Here is a 22,323-nt window from a genome sequence, read left to right on the forward strand (position 1 = left end):
TACGTACTCGGTCGCACAAGTGCTCCCTCGCAATTATGTGTTCCACTTTTGGGGTTTCTGGGGTTGGCAGGTATGCAAAAGGTACATATTTTAAAAATACGGTTTTAGGGTGCAAAATACGGATTTTTGTTCTTCTGAGTACGGAAATCTGATTTCAAAGTTGGCATGTCTGCTTTTGGCGGTTGCGCTGCAAGCGTGCCGACAAACTGCCCATTTATGCGCAAAATTTGATACTGCACCTAGCAAAATTTGCACCTACGTCACTATTGAACTTGAGGTGATTGTATAGTATAAAATGGTACACGTGAATATTTGTGTAGTATGAGTGCACTGTAGGCCTATAGACAGAGCACTGAGAGCAGCCACACCAGATGGCAGATTAGTGTAAAAGGTCCATATATGATTCAAAATATTGTTACAACCAGTCAAAATTTTCCATTCTTAATTATACCTGTGTGTGTTTTTTCTCAGGTGTTACATAATCTTAGCATGTGGAGTGCAGGACAGAGACAAGTGAGCAGTGAACAACTGGAGACAGATGCTAAAAATGCAAAGAAAGATCTCAAGATGGTAAGTATGTTGACAAAATAATGCTTTCAAATATTTCAATAATATCCCAGTAAGCATCCACAGAGATTGAGATACTCACTGGTACATATAGGTGTCCAATGCTGGTAGTGAAATTGTACTACGGGGCCATACAAGGTTGCAGCTTTCCCCAGCAAGAATCTTGAAGGCAGTCGAGATGTACATATGAAGAAGATCAAGATCTACCTCCACAAGATATACAAGGATGATATTGCAGATGCCATACTGAGTGATGAGCAGACTCTACTTCAGATCATTCTTGACTGTACGCACAAATCACTTGATGATGACGCCATTTCTCCTCAACTGAGCACTCTGAGTGACGACATTGAACCTATGACCAGACGCTTATGTTTCAGTCTACATGCGAAGAGAGCATCGCTACTGAACATCTTCATTGGTTAAGGCCTGTGACTAGTATACCTAACTAGTCTCAGGTTAAGGCTACCCATATATTTTAAATATTTTAAAATCTATGGGCTACCCTTAATAAGTTTTGGCATTGTGGCATTTTTTTTCCAGCATGTTTATATATTTGCATGCTTTTATTTGTGTGGCATTTTGAGCACTATTGAGCACTTTTTGTATTTTTCAGCGGTGACGGAAAATGAACTTTGACACTTGTTATCTTTGTGGATACGTGTTTGAATGGACAAGTTTTTATTGTGACAGAAGACTGATCAATGCTGATGTTGGCGGGACGCTATTTTGTGTACTTCTACGTGTCTTCATGCTAAATGGACATTTTCTTTATGAAATAGACAGCTATATCTGTGGTGCGCCTGTATTAAAGGCGGAAAATCCTACCAACCAACCAACCAACCAACCATGGCTGAGGTAAACTGCAGCTAGCTGCAGCATATGTATTTGATTCCCCATTGAAGGAATTTGTTCCTTGTAAATTGGAATGAGCCCTAAGATTATCAAATCAGTTCTGACCAAGTTGACTTAGTACAGCACACCTGTTATTTTAGTTAGCCATTCCTGCTACGCTTTTTGCCCAAGTTATTTTTTGTTATTTTGAGAACAAAGTACAAAATATGGTTCAAGCATGCATTTAAACATATTTATTCACCAATCTTTGCACAAGAACAAATTATAATGATACAAATGCAAGGGAATAATCAAAAATAATTAGGGTGATTACGTAACTGATCTTTGTTCTCAAAATTACAAAAAATGACTTAAGCAATTAGCGTAGTTTAGGCTGACGATATGTTTATCTATAATAACAGTTAGGCAAAAAAAAAGATGTTTGCTTGCCCTCAACTGACCGACCTTATTTTGTGTATGTATTTTACAGCTTGTGTTCAACAATTTAGTTGTTTTGTAATGTTAATTGATTCATTTTGACACAAAAATTGTCTGATTTCTCATATTTTGAGCCTTTATTAATACAAATGTAGAGTTTGCTAGTAATTAAAAAAAAAAAAAAAAAAAAAGATATCTCGACCGACCGACCCAATTGTTCAAATTCATTTGAGGGCAAGGAAACGAATTTTTTTTCTTGGCCTTAATTGGTTGTGATATAGTGTAAGGAAGTAGACAAAAAAGTTATCAAAAAGGGTTAGCAGATTTTACTAAAGAATACTGATGATGCTAAAGGATAAATACTTATGTGAAAATACTGAATTTATATGAAAAATACTAATTTCAAGTCTTGAGATTATTTTAAGTCTTGAGAATAATGACAAAGTGTTTAAGAATGTGGGCTTCGCTGTATCAATTAAACCTTTCTAATGATGTGTTTCTTTCATTCCTTCCAGGGTCCATGGGATGTGTTGCGTAAAGTGTTTGTATCCGGTGAAGAGAGAACTAAGATGTCATTTATTGACAAGATGGATCTATTCTTTCATGACTACTCTATAGCACCACTATTTGTACAAGAAAACTACCTGAGTGTTGTCCCAAGAAAGGCAAAGTAAGTCAAACTTGATCATTTGACTTGGGGCATTAACAGATTTTGTGGAATGGTCGGCTGAGATTTTGAGAATGTCTTTATTTTAACTTCATGATATGGAACATTCATACTAATTTAACATGAAATAACAACTGAAAGTTGCAACAACATATCTATTTTGACAAAAGTTTTGTACATCTGATAATTTTTCCAAAGATCTTACAAACCTTTAGGTACCATATATTGGTTTGTGATATGGTTTGAATTATTTTGTTTTAATACAGCTTTGTTGCAAGCCCATTCTGATACTAGAATGCTGGATGAAGTATCTTTGTAAATTATACATCTATAACCCCAATACATTGAGTTCTAATTACAATTGAGATTCCAGCTAGCTTGGAAGGCACTAAATGATAATATGATCCACATAATATGACAAAATGATTTGTCCTCAGGACTTCTTAAATGTGTATAGAGTCACCATTAAACAAGATTGGTGCAAATCTTTTCAAACTCAAAAACTCTCAATGTCCACCTTTGTAATCTCCACATATTAAGTTGTAGCAGGATGTTGATTTTTATGGTTCTTTTATTTGTTATTAAAAGTACATGGTATGTATTAAGGTGGTACTACACCCCTGGCCAATTTTATGCCTACTTTTGCATTTTTTTTCAAAAATTCTAGCACATTGGTGACAAGTAAGATATGTATATTATAGGGGCAAGGACTACAACTACTGTACTGAAAATTCAGCAACTCAAAGCAAGTAGTTATTGATTTATTTATCAAATATTGGATTTCCCTCATTTTTGACTGTAACCCCACAACTGTTGTCTGCGCTGAAATAAAATTTACACTGAAGCAGTTGTAGTCCTTGCCCCTATAATATACATATCTTACTTGTCCCCAATGCGCTATCATTTTAAAGAAAAATGCAAAAATAGGCACAAATTTGGGCAGGGGTGTAGTACCCCCTTAAGCAAGAGCATTTAAGTTCATGTAATCAGTGTGTTATGCCTTGGCTGTTGAAACTTATGCAATAATTATGTAAAAATATAATGTTTTAAGGTGGTTATCTCTTCTGTGAACAGTGTGATAATGGGAAAACCCAAAAGTTAATCTTACACTGTATCAAAATACAGTATTGGTTGTCTCTATTCCTAACTTCCATGTATTCCATTATATTCTTGGCCCACAGCGTAATAATGTGTCTTGTCTTGACACTTGAGCTTAAAATGGATGCACAGTTATAAAATAGATATTTCTAACAGGAAAAGGCCTATTTTTCCCCCCTGGAGGTATCCCCTGTCAAACCTCACTACTGTGCATCAATCAGCCGATGCAAGGGTTTCTTCTCCATATATCAATATGGCAAAATGCATAGCTGGACAGGCATAGAGACACAGCTCATTATTTCAGTAGTATAAAAGTTGTTTCTAATTCAATATATTTACATTGTTGATTCCTTTATCCAGGGGTAAAGTTACCAAGCATCTAGATTTGATTAGCAAATCAGCTGATAGTTTATGTCAAGCAGACCTCATTGATAGGACCATCAGAAGCAAACAGAGTTGGAGTCTGCTTCCAACAATGGTAAGCAAAACATTACAATACAAGTTTGGGTTGTTTTTGTTTTGGTGTAAATAAATAAATGTTGACGTTTTTCAATTTGTTCAAAGTGCTTTACATTTATTCTGCTACTAGGATATATCTCACCATATGGCTGCCAACAACAGCACCTGTATGACTACCCTTAACAGCTTCCCATTATATGCCTGGGTGGAATGGAACAAGGGAGATGAAAGTGTCTTGCCCATGGATGCAATTACAATACCATGTCTTCTTGACACAAAGTGCAGGATTGGAAACAAAATTTACATTTTTCTCCTTAAATCAGGCCTATATAAGGAATTGTGCAAAATTGTCAAATATTTGCACATTAAGTGCACTCTGTCACAAATGTACATTTTGTTGTCAACAAATAGATTCCAATCCATTTTATCCAGCCATGATGGTAACAAGCATTAACTGGATAAGTGAAAAATCATGGAATGTAAATGATGTGTAATTTTGCATTGGATATCTGAAGTACTATAATTGACATCAAAAGACTATTCCAATATGGGGTACTAATAACACAGAAACATGTGAAATTAGGACAGTATGGTATATAACATAGAAGTGTTTCTAAATGATTCAGAGAAGGTCCATGGTATTTATTTCCGTAACTGGTTAGGAAAGAATTCCACAATGGGCAAAAACCACAGGCTACTGCAAAATTTTGCTTTGACAAAGGTGTCAAAGCATTTAATTTAAAAATGATGATCACATCTCTGGATAATAGTACAATTTTAAAAGTTTTGACCAGTGACCTTGTCTTACATAACCCAAAACATGTGTAAAAAGTGTACCTAAATTTGTAATGTTTCCTTTCAGTCTGTGTTTTCTAGTGTGGCACCTGGAGAGTACATGCAAGGCCATGTTAGTGGTATGATTAATTTCCCAAGCTGGTTAGGAAAGAATTCAACGAGAGGCAAAAACCACAGACTACTGCAAGAATTACAGATGCACATGAGGATTAGGTAAGGAACATGTGTAAGCTTATCAATCATTTGTGGAATATTAATATGCTCAACTAGATGTAAAAGCTCATTTCAATTGAAATGAGAGTATAAGACAGGTGTTTGGTGAAGTTTTGAATGGATTAAAGAATCTCAAAGTCCATTGGATGGCAACATCGTGTTAAGCAGTCGTCGACAGAACTAAATTTTCCCAAATTTGACACAAAAGCTGCTACATCTGGATCAAAATTGTGAACTTTATTTGTAAGTGTCATTTCACCATTCCTGATCGACCTGATGAGTTATCTCAACTATTTATCTCAACTATTCAATTCATGTATCATGGTATTGGTTAGCCTATATGCCTGTGTATACAAGAGTGAAAATAACAACAGCAACAACAAAATGGATGCGCAAAGACTTCATTTGCAGAGATTGTTATAAACAAATAATAACATTATGATACATAGATGTTTGTTTTGGCCTTAACAAATATGTCTGTTCTCTCACTTCTCATGTTTTAATCTTCCCAGCACTTCCACTAGCATTCAAGATCTCAACATGGGCTATATTCCGCACCTACGCAACTTCCTAACCAAACCTCTGATGACAGGGGACAGCGAGGGCGTGCCACAAGTTGTACAACTTCTCAACAATTATGATCTGACAAGGGAAGACTTTGACAGCATCTTGGAAGTTGGTCATTACCAAGGAAGAAAAGACCCAATGACTGATGTACCAACAAAGGTAACAATAAAATTTTACTTCGGAAAATAATTTGTCCCTATATTAGTTTGTGCAACTTGTGCATCCACCAAAAACGAACACAGGGCCTGGATCTATGCACATTCAATCCGCATTGAATTTGATTTATTTTCTATTCACACTGACATCATACATGCAGGGTTAAGCTTAATAGATGATAGCTTATTATTTCTCTACTTCTGGAATTACAAATAGAATGACAAGTTTCTATTCACACCAAAATCAATCTGCATTACACCATCTTTCTTCAACCTGCTCTTCCTGTGTTGACAAAAACAAGATAGTTGATTGTTAGTTGCCCGTCGAATGCCCACACTTCATTATTATCCACAATTTGAATTCAATTCATTATTGAGATTCTTCAATGATAAAGTAATATGATACTTCATGCTGTAGGCATAAAAATACAAAATGTGTATCGTTTTGCATGTTGTGTGCCATAATTCACACTAATTTATTACGCTGCCGTGTATTAACATCCCCATTTGAATGTTACAAAAATAATGAATAATGAAAGATCGCCTATTGGGTTTTTGCTCTGAAAAATATGCAATGAGAATCCTGGAATTGACTTTGTTGGGTGCACTTTTATATTAACCTCTTCCAATTACATCTCGCTGCTAGTTTGCAGCACTGACAAAGTGCTCAACATTGTAGTTTTAATGAAAGGCAATGAAAGTTAAAGCCACTCATGGTATTATTCTAACCAAATTGCCCTCATTATGCAGGTGAAAGCAGCATTCACAAGAACGTACAACAAAGAGTCTCACATGACACCATATGCACAGCAACAAGGAGCTAAGAAAGGCAAGAAAGGTGCCAAAGGGGGTGCTGGTGTAGAAGATGGGTTGCTAGGTGAAGGAGAGGAAGCAAGCCAGGCTAATACTGAGGAGCAACAGAGTGATGATGATGATGTCAGTGCTATGATTAAGGTGAGTATGAGTGCATCAAGGATGGTGGATGAGATGGGAAGGAACAAGGTCGCTAGATTGATGACGAGGAACAATGAGACAATGATGGTATCAGCGTAGTAAATTTGTTGATTGGATATAAAGTGGGTAACAAAGAGGTAATGAAGCCTAGGCAATGAGGATGAGCAGTGAAGATTATAATTGATGGGTGAAGACGAATATGCTTTTAAGCTTCCTCATCTGAAAAATATTAAAGATTTTATCTTTACAATATATGTTAATCATTTTAAATCTTATGTAATGTTGCAGTGTAGGGAAAAAAGGTTTTCTTTTGACCTAATGTATGTTATCAATCATAGTCGGATGGCAAGTATCATCTCAACTGGTCAATGTTAATGATGTTAACAATGTTGGGAGAGAAATTGTTTAGCCATGTTTTACAAAATGAGATAGATGGGATCAACAAAGACAAAGTCTACATTCAAAACTCATATGCTGCGGGTTCAAGAAAGAAATACCATTCATTGAGAAAGACATATAATTAAACTAATTCTTTCCAAGAACAAGCACTTAATCACACTACTATAGTAGCACCATCCATATAAAGCTTCAAGAATGCCTCTAACATGCAAGTCACCATTAAGTTATTGAAATGTGGTTTGCTCCCTGAAGATTCAGGTGGATTAAAATGTTTTCTTTTTTAAAACACAAATGCTTAATTCTACTTTAATTCTGCTTTTATATTTTTCAGCCAAAGAAAGGAGGTAAAGGAAGTAAAGGAGCAGATACAGGAAAGGGAAAAGGAAAAGCACCAGCAAAGGGCAAAGGTCGTGCCAAAGGAAAGTCAAAATGAACATAAATACTGGATTGAATTTGCTACATTGCATATTTTGCAAAGTAGGCTTTGCTGCGATCTGCAAACTTTGTATTATGGAGAACATTTCTGTTTTTATTCAACAAAGATAGAAGAAATACTAGTCATTGTTGGGATATCAGTCAACATAAACTTCATGAAATTATGGGAGCTGGAATGTTTGTGGAACTTGGAACTGTAACTCATAACCATAACATGCTGCAAAATTATTCTGTAAGATGATATATTATGAAGCAAATTGAAGCAACATAAATGAAAATCATCCTCAAATAAATTTCTATGAAACCAAAAATATACTATAAAGTTTGATTGGCTTATATAAGGCAGAAAAAGACTCATAACACCATGTATTGATATAGAATGGCACAAAGTTTGGCGCAATGCTTACGCTAGTTGTGCGTTGCGTGACTGCGGCATGCTGAATTTGCGCGAGTTGGGACTTTATTGACGCGTGCAGTAACAAAAACCAAATAATTTCCGCCTTATATAAGCCGAACAAACTTTACAATGGTAAGATTTCGCAGATAAATAACTTTTATAAATGTAAATCAATAACAAGGCCAACTGAAATACAACTTGCATCCATGTTCTGATATTACAGATAAATATATTTGTGATGTGATCAAGCAAAATCAGTCGGAAGTCAGAAATATTGATTTTGAGATATAACCAAACAGGAAGTATTCCATTTTGTTTTGGATGTTCAAATTCAATGGGATTTTCTGCAAGCTTTGTAAATGCTGTTTACAATCCTATAAGAAACTGAAAATTAAATATGTACGACTTCAGACTGCTTTTGCCTGATCACACCATATTTTTGAAAACTTTGATTGGAAATGTCCATAGGGTCTTAGCAGGCTCCCACATACTGGAAAGTTCTGGAATTTAAAAACACAGTGGAATTTTCTTGAAAATTGTAGGCACTCTTTACTATTTTATTTTTGATCAGTTTTAGATTTATGTAGTTCATGGTGAACACAAAAATGACCTGAAACTGACTTGATGTAATTATGATAGTCATAAAGTCCTTGAATTTGGAAAAGAGTTAGGCATGGGTGGGAGCCCTGTCTTAGTCACCTGCTACTGGAACTGTACTGCAATTCAAGTGGAGTTAGCAAGCATGATTTGTACTCCACTAGGGATGGACCACATAATTAAGCATTAAGGGCAGAGATTAATAAATCACTTGGCTACTGTACTTCATAATACACAAATATTGACTGCTTTATTCGGGTCTTGGTTAAAATTATAGGACCAAGGTGATCTCAAATCCATGCTATGACAGAAATCAATATGAGGTATATAACATAGTTTATTGTAAAGGCCAGTCTATACTATATAATGTTTTTCAGCTGTGATAACTGATAAACAGTAAACTGCACTCTGCTGTATTTTTGTATGCTCAAATATTACGCCTCTTTTTGACATTTTATTGCTCCAGCATATTATTGCCACAGTAAAAAAACACTGTTGCATAGTTTCATCTAGCTGCATCAAAACGGCAAAACATTGACAGGTGACGTCATTGCTCGGCAGTATGCGCACAAATTATGGCAATTTCCATTGTTCTTTGCCCTGCAGTGTGCATACGCATCGTAGTTTGCTCAGGGCACATGCATTCTAAATCGCCCCTCACCTTTGTCAGCTGATAGTTGGCCCAGTTGATACCAACAAATGTTGTGATAATCAATCTGAAAAATGTCTTCAAATTTGAACCAAATGGTACTTTAAATATCCCTTTTATATTGCTAGAACATTCTAGCTCTTTTTTCTTGTTCATGTTCCTTTCTTAAGCATACCAGCCATTGACTTTTAAGCTTGTGTACATCTCTGGCTGATATATGTTAAAACATTGACCTAATAAGAGATTGTAAAATAAAATGAAAGATTCCTTTTAAACATGCGTATAATACTGAACGTCCAGCGCACATAACTTTGATTGAGATCAGATATCACATGCTTAACGTTGTGAGGAGGAATCTTGCTTTTTGGACCAAACATGAAGGGCATTAGGCTTCCTTGTGAGGGTGATGTCAGTGCGTGTAGTATTATATCACAGGCGTTGACTCAAAGAACTGACATGTTAACACACACAATTAAAGGCGGTACATCTGTTACATGCTCAAAGTAATTCGGACGAAATACTGACATCACTCTATCAAGGAAGCCAAATGGACTATGATTTAAACATGGAGATGCAGTGACATGATCGATGGAGTTGAAATGGAGGATGGCAATTTATTCCTCGCATATTATACCCTAGCTACTATGGACAATTTTTGGGGAGTAGATAATAATTAGATCAAGTGACCGCTTTAGGCTCAAATTTCAACCTGCCTAATCATGAAGCTACAGTGGTTAAGGCACAGATCTCATAAACTTGAGGTCTTGGGTTTGATTCACAGATGGGATCAAATTTTCTATTTGTCTCCTTTATTATTTACGACGGTGAACATGGTGAAAAATTAAGGACTGATTTCTTTCGTTAAATCATGTGTACATCCATATCAAAATGATGCACTTGTTGGTGACTACATGTGTCTCATTAGTCATTTCACATAATAGCTAGGAATAAATACCAGACTCATCTCAAGCTGAAGTCACTTCAAATCAAATCATCCCCAAGTCACAAGGGATGTTCTCTGTATGCCTAAACCATGTGACTTGGGGATGGTTTGAGGTGACTTCCACTTGAGATGAGTCTGGTATTTGTTCCTAGCTATTATGTAAAAAAGGACACATGTAGCAGCCGACAAGTTCATTATTTTAGTATGTATGTACACTACACATATTGTGGCCAGTTTCCTAAACAGTAAACAGTGAAATATAATACAATGAGAGCATTCAAAAACAATTCTGCTTCTTATGCAGTGTGTAAATTTGGAAGATTTCTAAAGCATAGAAACACCGAAAGTGTTGACATATTTTGTAAAGTTATGATGAATAAAAAGAAATATTATCATAGATAACTTGTTTATGTGGAATTTCATTTGATGGTGTGTATAACGCTTGTCTCCAGCAATCACAACATTGTGCCTTATATGTTAGAAAATTAATTATCAAGCACAAATTATGTGGTTTTATTTTAAACAAATTCATTGACCATAAAAACGAATCAAAACAGCCGTCTCTCAACACACAATATTCAAAATTCCTGGGTGCCGAGATTGTCAGTAATAAAATGAAGGGTGACAACAGTTACGCACAACTAACATATAAGGCATAATGTTGTGATTGCCGGAGTCATCCTTTAAATGGTAGAAATCAAATCAAATCAAAATGTTCACATTACAGGTTGGTGAAAAGTACACAGCAGCAGCCTTTGAATTAACAAAAATGATCTGGTTGTTCCTCAGACAACCTAGCAAGAAATTTTGGTTGTCTGCCACAATTTTTAGTTGTCCACAATTTGCAGCGATAGTTTTTTGTAACTTCTTTTGATCTTAGTTTTCTCTCCAGGATCTTTTTAAAACCAGTGAGGGATAGTAGAGCGCAGCGAACATGAGACTTCAGAGAGACTTCATCAGAAATGAATAAGAACTATACCATTTTTCACCTTGATGTGGCAGTGATGTCAGTGCGCATTTCATTGGGCGCAGCCTCAAATGGCTAGCGTTCGCTCTAGAGCGCTGGTGTACACACTCAAAGACGCCTCATTGATGCGCGAGCGAAACGGCTGCTTCAACGCGACGACGTTACTACATCGGGGTGAAAATGGTATACACCGGGAAAATATGCTACTTCGTGCCAGGTTGGCACCTGCCAACTGATACCGCACAGCATATGCCAGGTTAGACATACGGTCGTGTGTCTTGAGCTCGCCACCAAAAAAAGTGGCGACGTTACATTTTGCCAAAGTCGACTCAAAACAAATGATGATATCTCTGTCAAGCAAGAAGGTATTGTCATGCTTGTGGTCTCATTTTATTACTAAATAAAATGCACTTTCAACCCTGTAAAAAGAAATACTTGAACCTTTTTAATACTGACACTGTGCATCATAGAATTCAGAATGGGCAGGGTGGCGGTGGTGGGGGATGTGGTACACACAAACTCTATGGGATTGGTATTTTTAGTGCGTAATCTGCTTCTGTAAAGGCTGTAAATTGGATTTGGACTCTATTTAGCATCTAAAACACTCATGGCCTTACAGCTAAACAATTCTACTAATTGTTTTTAATAATTTATGATTGGCTTAGTCTAGAAAATACAAACTTTTCCATACAAAACTACCCGTTGTCATATTAAACACTGTAGTAAGTAATGCAGATGTCTTCAAAATCTAAAAGTTACTGTAAAATTTTAATTACTTATCCTATCATAGTCAAAGTATAGATTTTCTGAAGGGAAATTTGATGAGGAATCTAAATATGGACATATTTTTTCTGCATGGGTTAGGGGGAAAATGCTTAGGTTCAAAATATGTTGAATTGTAAAAAAATCTAAAATACTTTGGGACACCCTATATTCCTAGATTACCAAACAGCTGTGATTTTGGTTTCTTCCAAAGTCAGTTGGCTCTCCATATCCTCTAACCAAATGAATGTTGTTTACTTCCAGTTTATTACTGTAAGTTGGTAATAAGCAATGCATTGAGTGACCCATTTTTATCAAAATCTTTTTTATTCCACCCTGTATAACTTGCAGGTCACCCTGTATAATGAGTTGAAATGTATATATTTGAATTGCTTATGCCTTCAGCTTTCCAAAAATGTATACTTTTGCTAGTTTAGGGTTGATGATTGTTGAGATAATCTAATTAGAAACCCGGTTGGTGTAAAAATTCGTAATATTTGTCATGTAACGCTAAGGGTGGCGAGTTCAGGACACACGACCATACATGTAGGTGAATGTTCCGTATTTTGATGGTAATTAAGCATTGATGGGTTTGTGCTTTCAAATGATTTTGTTGTTATATGTGGTTTTATGCTGTGTGACATCATTTGGCAAGTGCTAACCTTTCACAAAGTGGCATATTTTCCCTGTGTATATTACGCAATGCGTAATCACTATAGCTATTTGTTTACAAAATGACAAAATATTCAATCACAAACAGGCTCACAAATTACATCAATTTTATTATCCAACCATCCAATGTTTATTGTTTTAGTGGATTATACAAATTGTAAGTAACATAACAAAGACAAACACTGATATATGTGACAGTGACATGATCTGGTAAATGGAGGCCAAAGGCGGCAAATTTGAAATTAAGACAAAGGCAAAAATATGGAGTAAAAAAACAATAAAATACAAAAGAAAATAGACATCACAAAACTTCGGAACTTTAGAACCAAGTATGCTAGACCTTTGGTGTTTTCAGTGTATGATAGCATAATGTTTGTATAATGTAATAATTATAGTAACTCAATTTTCAAAAATGCCTCCTTTGGCCTCCATGGACCAGATCGTGTTACAAATTTTCAATCACAAACACTCACAAATTACATCAATTTTCAAAATTTCCAATGTTTGTTCTTTATAGTGGATCATACATGTAAATTGTAAGTAACATAACAAAGACAAATACTGATTAATACTTTGTCATTGTACTAATATGTTATCAACACTTTTAACCCACTCTGTCCCTAATGACTTCATCAATATTTTGGTTTGTTCCCTAGAAGGGGTAACTTGGCCATTCAAAGTCTGAGGGAAGCATGACCTACAGTAAATTAAATATTTCATTTGAATGGACACCGTGTATCGAATGTGTGTGTACATACGCATGGAAGTGATACCAATTCACTTTGATTGCAGTAGCGTAACTAGGGTTGGTAGCGCCTCGGGGCAAGAAACAAAATGGGCGCCCCTACCCCCCACCCGAGAATATCTTAGACGCGGGCAGTGGCGTAGCTAGGAGCTAAGGATACATAATGCCCCCCCCCCATTCTTGACAATTTTGGACAAATAAGACCGATACACTAATTAATTTTGGTTACTAAAAGTTGAATATCGGTCTTAAAATGTTCTTTCAATTGATTTTGTGCTGAAATGCGCTTCCTCGAAAATTTTGACTTTCATTGCTTGGAGGGGTGCAGAATCGGTGCTGAATTGGTCAATTTGGCGCCCCCTAAGGGTGGCGCCCGGGGCATGTTGCCCCCCTCTGCCCAATGTTAACATTGGCTTCCTCCAATCTTTCCTATAAGATCAATGTATTAAATTAAGTACACTGCAATTTATTAGGCAAAAAAAGTTCACAAATTTTATTCCCGACTTCAAGGCGACTTGGTATTTTTATGGTATTTTGAGGAGAAAAAATCTGATTTTCGCCGAATTCTTCCGGAAAAATTATTAAAAAAATTCTTTTTGAAATAAAAAAATTTCTGCATTTCTTTTTTTTTCATATCGCGTGATTTTACAAATCCGTGCACGAGCTTTGAGACGAACCTTTTTTGGGGGCCTTAGTTAAATGGCTAAAACTGAAAAAATATGGCTCCTGCTATTCCACTTGCCAAGTTCTCACCTGAAGTTGTATGAAATTTTGAAATTGACATTTTCTATTATAGTTTCATTTATTTCATATTTTAATAGATGTTTTAACATAACTTCCATTTCACCATTTTCAATTTTGATTTGACAATTGTTAGCCCATTAGGCTTTCTTCACATGCCTCCTCACTAGACATAACAGTTGCTGCTGGTAAAGACTTCTCTTGTTTCTTACGAAGTATCTCTTGGTCTGGATCAGCCTGGACGATAGCATATTCTGGTAGATAATGGCGACTTGAACCCCAACAACTGTCTCTACATGTGTAAACCAAAACCACTCCAAATTCAATAGATATATCTGCAATGAAGCAAAACAAAAATGTTAAATACTTCTAAAATGCAAGCAGAGTCATGTTTGGAGTCATCATAGACCCTATTCACATTAGAAAAATGTCTTCTTTCAACAAAGATAAGTAAATCTTTATTAACTAATTAACTAACCTAAGCTAGTGATTGTCATTTGTCACACGATCAATTTTGTCTAACGAAGCAAGCATACATATCATAAAATTAGTTTTGTCGAATTAAGAATTGCTTTGTCAAAGACCTGTGAATACATATCAGGGAAACAGCCATTTTTTCAATAGCAATTCTTCGTTCAATCTTCTTTGAAAGAAGAAAATTCCATAATGTGTTCAGAGTCAGTACACTTTTCAACCTCATACATTGAGTGATTTGAAATACACTCCTCAAAAGAATTAAAGGATCAGTTGAATATAATCAGCATTTTTGAAAACATTGGATATGATGATAATATTATTGATAATTGTGTTTGATCTTTCATTGCATAACTTGTTCCCCAAGTTGTAAACAAAATTCACTCATTACAAATATCTGCTATCACCCACATCTTGAGGGGAGGGGGGAAAATGGAGGCTAAAATTTCGATTTTGAAGCAAACGTCACCACGGTCAAGGTCAAGTCACATATTGAAATGGGTTTGTGTATGTGATGTGTGTTTGGGTCTATACGTCACATTAGTGGATATAAGATGCCCTCAATGTATCCCCGGGGGTGGGGAAAGTCATTAATGTAACCGCACAAAAGATGATCTCCCGGCCCCCTCCTCACATATCTGATGCTAGGGGTCATAATTGAGCTCCCTTACTAGTGCAACGTAATGCATAAATGAATACTCTATATGTTCTGTCGTTCTGTACCATTTAATGATCATGATTAAGACCCCTAACCTCAGAGAAACGAGGAGGGGCCGGTGGTCATCTTTTGTATGGTTACATTAATGACTTTCCCACCCCCGGGGATACATTGAGGGCATCTTATTCCCACTAATGTGACATATAGACCTCCACTCACGTCACATACACAAACCCGCCCCAATATGTGATTTGACCTTGACCGTGGTGACGTTTGAAAAATGGCTTCAAAATCAAAATTTTGGCCTCCATTTTCCTCCCTCCCCCTCACGATGTGTCTGCAGCTTAGTGAACAAGTGATGTAATGAAAGATCAAGCACAATTATCAATAATATTATCATCATATCCAATGTTTTCAAAAATGCTGATTAGCTCTGATTCTATTCAACTGATCCTTTAATTCTTTTGAGGAGTGTACATGTATATAGTAGGGTAAAATTAATTGATCCTTTGGGCAATAATGAGGAAAAAGTGATGACATGTTCAACTCGGGGTTCAACTTCAAATTTTCAATATTTGATCGATGTAAGAGAATGATGAATGTCTGCCCATGTATACTGCTTTATCATAATTCACCTATTAATATAAACAAAGACAATGCACTGTTCATTTTTGGTCAACAAATGGAAGCCTTTATACCTGCATCATGCGATACCTTCAGTAAGCTAACCATTCCAGGCATAAGCTGTAATTCAAATATTCTAGATGCCCCACAATGGTCACAACATGGAATACTCAGGTTGGATTGGTTTGGTGATGTGAGAAATAGAGGGCTACCATTCAGACTGTACCTGTAAATAGAAAATTATAGAATATGACTATGGCTTATGTAGATAACATGCAAACTTAGCCCATGCCATCATGTCACATTTTAATGTTCATTTTCACCACCTCTAAAACTATTGTGCGCTGAAAACACCACCGCCAAATCTTGGCCAAAATGCATATTTCCTTCCAACACTTCGATCTTCATTGAGAATGTTAATTCTCTTTGATCAAGTTATTATAGATGCCAGATTTCAAAAGATGTACATGGTCTGTTAATGTGTGATGTCCGTGGATGTCTGTGTGTTTGTCTGTAGGATTACCTCTTGTTTGTCTTATAAATTTCTTGTTTTCTATGTTTCCATCTATTCGTTTGAAGCTGCTTTATGCTATGTATAACTAAAAATGTATGATTGTGTTACTTGTATTCTTGATTATTACACTATTGAATAATTTCTGCAAGATTAAGAAGTTTGCAATTATAGATGGAGGGTTCCCAGGGAAATAATTCTGGTATTCTGCCCACAAGTATAATCCTAACCCTTATCCTCACCCTAACCCTAAAAATAGGGTGTGCAGGGTAAACCAGAATTGTATTGAAAACACAGGGTGTGCACAGTAAACCAGAATTGTACCTTCCCAGGACCAAAGCCCTCACCCCACCACCATCATCACAAGTTGGGGGGCAGTTGCAGTAGACTGAGAGAACTGGTAAAAGGATGTAGAATACCTGCGCTTTGATAATCTTAATACATTTTAAGACTGACTGTGCATGTTGTAATGAAATGTTGATGCAGATCAAGCCAGGCAGTGGCCACACCTGGCCATATAGTTTTTAATCTTGAAACATATCAGATAGAAACTCACCTTATACATTGTTCTGGACACAGAGCTAACTTCTTTGAAAACTTATGGAAGTACTTGTCCCCATGTTTTACATCTGCTTTCTCATATGACTCTGCTCCACCTCTTTTTCCACCTGTGGCACCATCCGAACCATGTTGCCATTCCCTGAAGTTAACTCCCTCCCTCTTTTCGTATTCTTTTATCAGTTTCTGCTCATGAGCTGTAATTTCGGTATCATATGATTCTGATTCGTCAAACACATTCACAAAATATGACTGAAATTTCAAGAGTTCTGATTCTGCTTGTTGATGTTTTTCTCCATGCTTGTTCAGCTCCTTTTTGTGGTTACTGTTCGATTGTAAATTAATACCCATAATCCTTTGTGACAATTCTGCTGATTCTATGTCACTTTCATTACTGCATTTAGCTTTAGCAGTTCTCTCATCTGGGATCATATCATCTGTTGGAACAGACCATGCATCATCACCACCATCATCAATTCCCCAGTCATCTGCATCATCACACCATTCATCTGTTGCCATAGTAACCGGTTCAGGTTGGGTTTTGGTATTACTCTGTAGTTCATATGGTTGTCTAGTTGGAATCTGTGAGCGCAGAATTGTCCAGCTGGATATAAAGATCAAAAGCAAGATTGGGTGGTCAATTTTTAGCACTAAACACTGGTGCATCCAAAGCATATGATTGTAAAAGTACTAGTATAGTATTTAACATGTTTAAAGCCTACTTGCCAAGAAGACCCTATACAATCACGTACAAACCAACACAGTACAGTAGCCAGGGATATGCCCAGAAACCTTCAACTACATGAGGCTTGGAGGCATTCAGGGAGGGGGATGAGTGACTTCAATGAGCTCAAAAGAGACTAAATTTGCAAGATTTTAAAGAAACCCAAAGCTACACCCTGCTGCCCTGCAAAGGTATATTATATAACCTGGCAAATTCTATACTTTTTTGGTATGAAAAAAATGAGCACTTTGGAAGTTATGGAAGAAGAATGCCCTTCTACATAGCCATTTTTGCCAAACGTTTATCAAACAATTGCCTATCACAAACATTTTTCGTAAACGCCTGTAAATGTTTGGTAAACAGTTGTGATCGCTAAATGATTGTCAAATGTTTGGCGAAAGCGGCCATATACCATAAAAACACGTCAAGTTTAATGAAAAGTAAACAGGCCTTGAAAATTAAGGTATAAAAACAAATATACCCTTCTGTAAAATTAATATCCTTGCACACACTGGTAGCTTTTGTAACATTTCAAGTATTATTGTACTTGGACGAAAATATATAAAAAAATATCCTTTTTTCTGTGTAAAAATTATTACACTTCATGTTCTAACCATAACAAAGGAAAAATTCATTGTCTTGTTTACTATAAAACCAGAAAAGAATGAAACAATGAAATAGTTTTACCTTAGTTGCTTATTCCAGCAGGATTTGTTGACGCATCCAAACACATAGAGAGTCCTGTGAAATTCACGCTTCTCAAGAGGGCAGTAGATTTGAGTGATTAATATGAGAGCTTGACCACACAGATTACATCTGGGATGTTTGTAATGCTCTGGGTACATCATATCCTGAAAGTAGAAAATGAAAAAAAATTAAAAAAAATTAGAAATCAAAATTATGAAGTTATTACAAAGCTTAGTACATATTCACAACCATTACACAAAATTAATGATTAGAGTTATTATTAGAACTTGAAAATAAAATACTTTTCTACATGTATGCGGCCTTGCTGATAAAATCATTTCTGGATACTGAAATGTTCATAGTACCGTAACAGCTCGGGTATAAGCCCACCTTCGGCTATAAGCCCATACCCTATTTTTCAAACCATTCTGAGAATAAGGGTGCACTCGGGTATAAGCCCAGTAGTAATTTTGGCTTAGTTCTTAAATCATATTAATGCTTTTCTTTCACATTTAAAAACAAACTATATCAAATATAAAAAAATATCAGTTAAAAATTAACATTCTATACTTATAAATTGACATAGATGATAGAAATTGCTGGTAAATCGGGCATATTCAAATGGGGCAGATTGTTCTTATTTTTAAATTCAACTACTAGCCCCTCCCCGGTTATAAGCCCACCCCCATTTTTGAAGTGAAATTGCCCATCTAAGGGGGTGGGCTTATACCCGAGTGGTTATGGTATAACGGTAACTATAAAAACAATTTTCTGTTGATATTTTACAAGTGTGTCGTCTTTCCATGCAAATAATACACAATGTCATATTTGTGACTGACCAAAATGTCACATGTAAATGGACCAAAATGTCATACATAAATTATGCCAACATTTTAATAAACAAATTCCTATTCTTAGAAACATTATGCAGGTGGCCTACACTGTTTTGATTCATTAGTCCCATTAAGGGCTCGGATAGCAGCATTTGCACAGCATTTTGGAGGGGACATGAGTGAGAGCATATTAGGCATCGAATTACATTCTGACTACAAAGATTTATAAATTTTACTTCGAGGATTGTTCAATGTCAAAAATATCAATTTTTAATAATTTGCCATAAAATTTGTATTAAATCGTGAATTTAAAAAAAAAATCAAAATTATTTGATATCAGAAGGTATTCCTCATATTCAGAATGCAATTCGATGTCTGATGTGCTCTCATGTCCCACAAAAAATACTATGGATGTGTTGCTATCTCAGCCCTTAAACTACACCAATGTACTAAGTAGTCTACAGTACAAGACAAATGGAAAAAACAAACGGTGATTCACATCACTCACCATACTAAGACAGTGTGACCTTTATTTGTTTTCAGTCAAACAGAATAAACTTATTAACTTTTAATATGGCTGTTTTATTCATCCATGCATGAAGCTACAGGATGCTCAACAGTTCAACCTTACCTTGGTTAGAGCAAGATACCCTAGGTTCAATTCATACAGCAAGATTCTGGGTTAGGGTTACTAAGGTTACTTAGGCTAAGGTTAGGTTATGGTTTTGATGTTTTCCACAAGTTAATGAAGAATGTGGCTGGAAATTTGATTAATTATGGGTTTATTACTCAGAAATTCAAAATTGCAAATGAGAAACATGTAAAAATGACTTAGGCAATTAGCGTAGCAGGCTGACGATATATGCATAGCATTGTATGCATGTATGTCTACTTATATATACAGCCATTCTCCAGGAACGACTGTCTACTACAGCGTCGCGACAATTCACCAGCGAATAAAGTCGGTTTTCACTCATTGTTCAAAACGTGACATGTGACCAAATACAGCCCCCAAAATTGTCTACTTTTAGCGGACCTCAATTCCGAAACAATTTAGTCATAGTTAAAAATGCGATCCCCAAGCCTTTGCTTACCTTTGGACGAATTTGTAGCAGTCTCCGTGTCAAAGAATGACCCCTTTTTTGGTCGGATTTTCCCCAGTCTCACGGAAAGACCCCCTTTTTTGGAACCTTCTCACTGAAAGACCCCCTTTTTTCGGTGTCTAGGCTCTCACCGAAAGATACACTTGACTGACTTGACAACGCAGGTCATTTTTATCAATTAACCCTTTAACCTTTTTTTTTAGGCTTTAGTGCAAGCACCCTATATTGTGATCATGCCAGGGTCTTAGCTAGAAATTGAGGGTTGCCCGTCATTTGAATGAAATTGCCTGTCCTAATTTGACCTCTAAAACATTTACCAGACATCTGAAGCCCATTGGGGGTTCAAAGAGTTCAAATATGTGCTGATATGGCCTTGCCCTTGTTCTACAAATTGGGTCTACTAAAAAGGTCAATTAGCTTCTCAAAACATACAATTTATAATATAGCAGTCTGTCAAAGGCATTAATTTTGCCCGTCCCAGGAGCAAACTGGCCGTCTAAAATGACGGCCAGACGGGTGGCTAGCTCATATGGAAACGTTTTGGCAGTATTGTCTCATTTGATATAGACCTCCTCATCCACACACAGTGCAAAGTTCTATGTACACAATTCACTGGGTCATTGCACAGGAGATTAGGCTTGATCAATAATGCATAAGCACACCCAGGAGTTTGCAATTAGGACCACTCCATTGTTGTGCATGGGTAAATTGGAGGGGGAAAGACACAATCAATATTCACAAACTGGTCATGAAGCATGTGTTGGTTGTTTTCTGTTTCTTACAAACTTTTATTACTACACATTTTCCACAAATACCACAACAACTTACGCGTGTCAGGTCATCATATACCGCAAACGTAGAAAACATAACACACAGGAAACCCTATTACCCCTACAGTGCAAGTTCTGCGGCTCAAGCCGACTTGGCCTTGGGTCCGGTTGGGAGATTTGACATACACGGATAAAATAAAATGCGATATTTTGTTGATTCACCGCTCTGTTAAACCAGCAAATGACTTCCAGCAAAATTTAAATAGTATATCAGAACTAAAACAATCTTTTTGAACGCAAAGAAATGTTAAAATTAAATGAAATGATGCGAAGTACGTCTTTACACTCAGCTGATTGAAGCGGTAATGGCGGCGGCGTCCCCAAGCAACGATCCGGGATGTCGTGATGACGCTCATGCTAATGGGCTATTTCCTGACCTTTTAATAACACGATACCGATTGGATATTTTACATTATTGAATAGTCCGGAAAAATATTTGACCTATCAGAATTGTTTTTATAGATACTTCTAAAGCAGATAATCAATTTTGCAATGCACTTTGGGAAAAAAAGAATTGGATCATCAGCAACCGCATGAGAGGGCCATTTGAATGTCGGGATTTCACTGGATTCACGCTAATTTTTGCCCTTTCGCATGTAAAAAAGGGTGATTTTGCAACATTTACTTTTCCCGTCCTGAGAAATGAAAGCTTCTAAACACATTTTATGAACGGATTTTGTGAGAAGAATGTGTATAGTTTTAAAATCTGAATGGGATTTTAACTGGATATTTTATTTCATTCAGTAGAAGCTCGTTTAGTGAAAATTGGCCTGATTTCTCTATGTAACCACTTTCATTTTAATGATCCGACAGCAAATGAGACAACATTCGCATATGAGACCCTGGATCATGCATTTATTTAGGCCATTATCTCAAGTGCAGTGACCCAGTGCAATGTGTACATAGAACTTTGCACTGTATAATTATGATGAGCATGAGGCTTAATAGTTTATGAGACAAAACTGCCTAACCAGTTTATTAGTAACATGGAACATGGACCTGGTAAGCTTACCAAACATTCTAGGCTATTTAATATAGTGAGCAAAAACATGATTCTAATTTACTGAAATTATTTTGTCAACAGCACAACGTAGATACTCTTACCGGAGAACCACCTATTTTGTTGAATGTCCAAGTTGTTTGACTCAATTCTTTGACTTCTTCATCGCATACACCCAACAACACGGGAGGCGACATGGGCGCTGACATCTTGTTTGTTCGTTTGTTGGTTAAATTGGGAAATTCCCCAGAACATTCAGTCCCTCTT

General features: G+C 36.3%; 2 protein-coding genes across 3 annotated transcripts in view; one reads left to right on the top strand and one right to left on the bottom strand.

Moving 5' to 3' along the window:
- LOC140151369 (replication factor C subunit 1-like) overlaps positions 1-9,693 on the top strand; it is a 41,625-nt gene extending 31,932 nt beyond the window's left edge. The window contains exons 16-22 of the mRNA XM_072173680.1: positions 472-570; positions 2,355-2,509; positions 3,965-4,082; positions 4,926-5,071; positions 5,584-5,797; positions 6,544-6,747; positions 7,478-9,693. Coding sequence (XP_072029781.1) covers positions 472-570; positions 2,355-2,509; positions 3,965-4,082; positions 4,926-5,071; positions 5,584-5,797; positions 6,544-6,747; positions 7,478-7,579 — 1,038 coding nt within the window. The 3' untranslated portion in view covers positions 7,580-9,693. The remainder of the gene's footprint in view (positions 1-471; positions 571-2,354; positions 2,510-3,964; positions 4,083-4,925; positions 5,072-5,583; positions 5,798-6,543; positions 6,748-7,477) is intronic.
- A 2,977-nt stretch (positions 9,694-12,670) lies between these two features.
- Positions 12,671-22,311, bottom strand: LOC140151370 (programmed cell death protein 2-like). 2 transcript variants are annotated; one of them, XM_072173681.1, is made up of 5 exons: positions 22,161-22,311; positions 18,291-18,454; positions 16,878-17,483; positions 15,885-16,036; positions 12,671-14,389 (listed from the first exon to the last, which is right to left on the bottom strand). In XM_072173681.1, exons 1-5 carry the CDS (start codon positions 22,263-22,265, stop codon positions 14,187-14,189), a joined length of 1,230 nt encoding a protein of 409 aa, XP_072029782.1. In that variant the 5' UTR covers positions 22,266-22,311; the 3' UTR covers positions 12,671-14,186. The 2 variants fall into 2 exon arrangements, with proteins under 2 accessions (XP_072029782.1, XP_072029783.1); XM_072173682.1 differs by having other exon boundaries at positions 22,172-22,261.
- Between the last annotated feature and the right edge of the window lie 12 nt (positions 22,312-22,323).

The sequence above is a fragment of the Amphiura filiformis genome, chromosome 4 (genome assembly GCF_039555335.1).
Source record: "Amphiura filiformis chromosome 4, Afil_fr2py, whole genome shotgun sequence".
NCBI lineage: Eukaryota > Metazoa > Echinodermata > Ophiuroidea > Amphilepidida > Amphiuridae > Amphiura > Amphiura filiformis.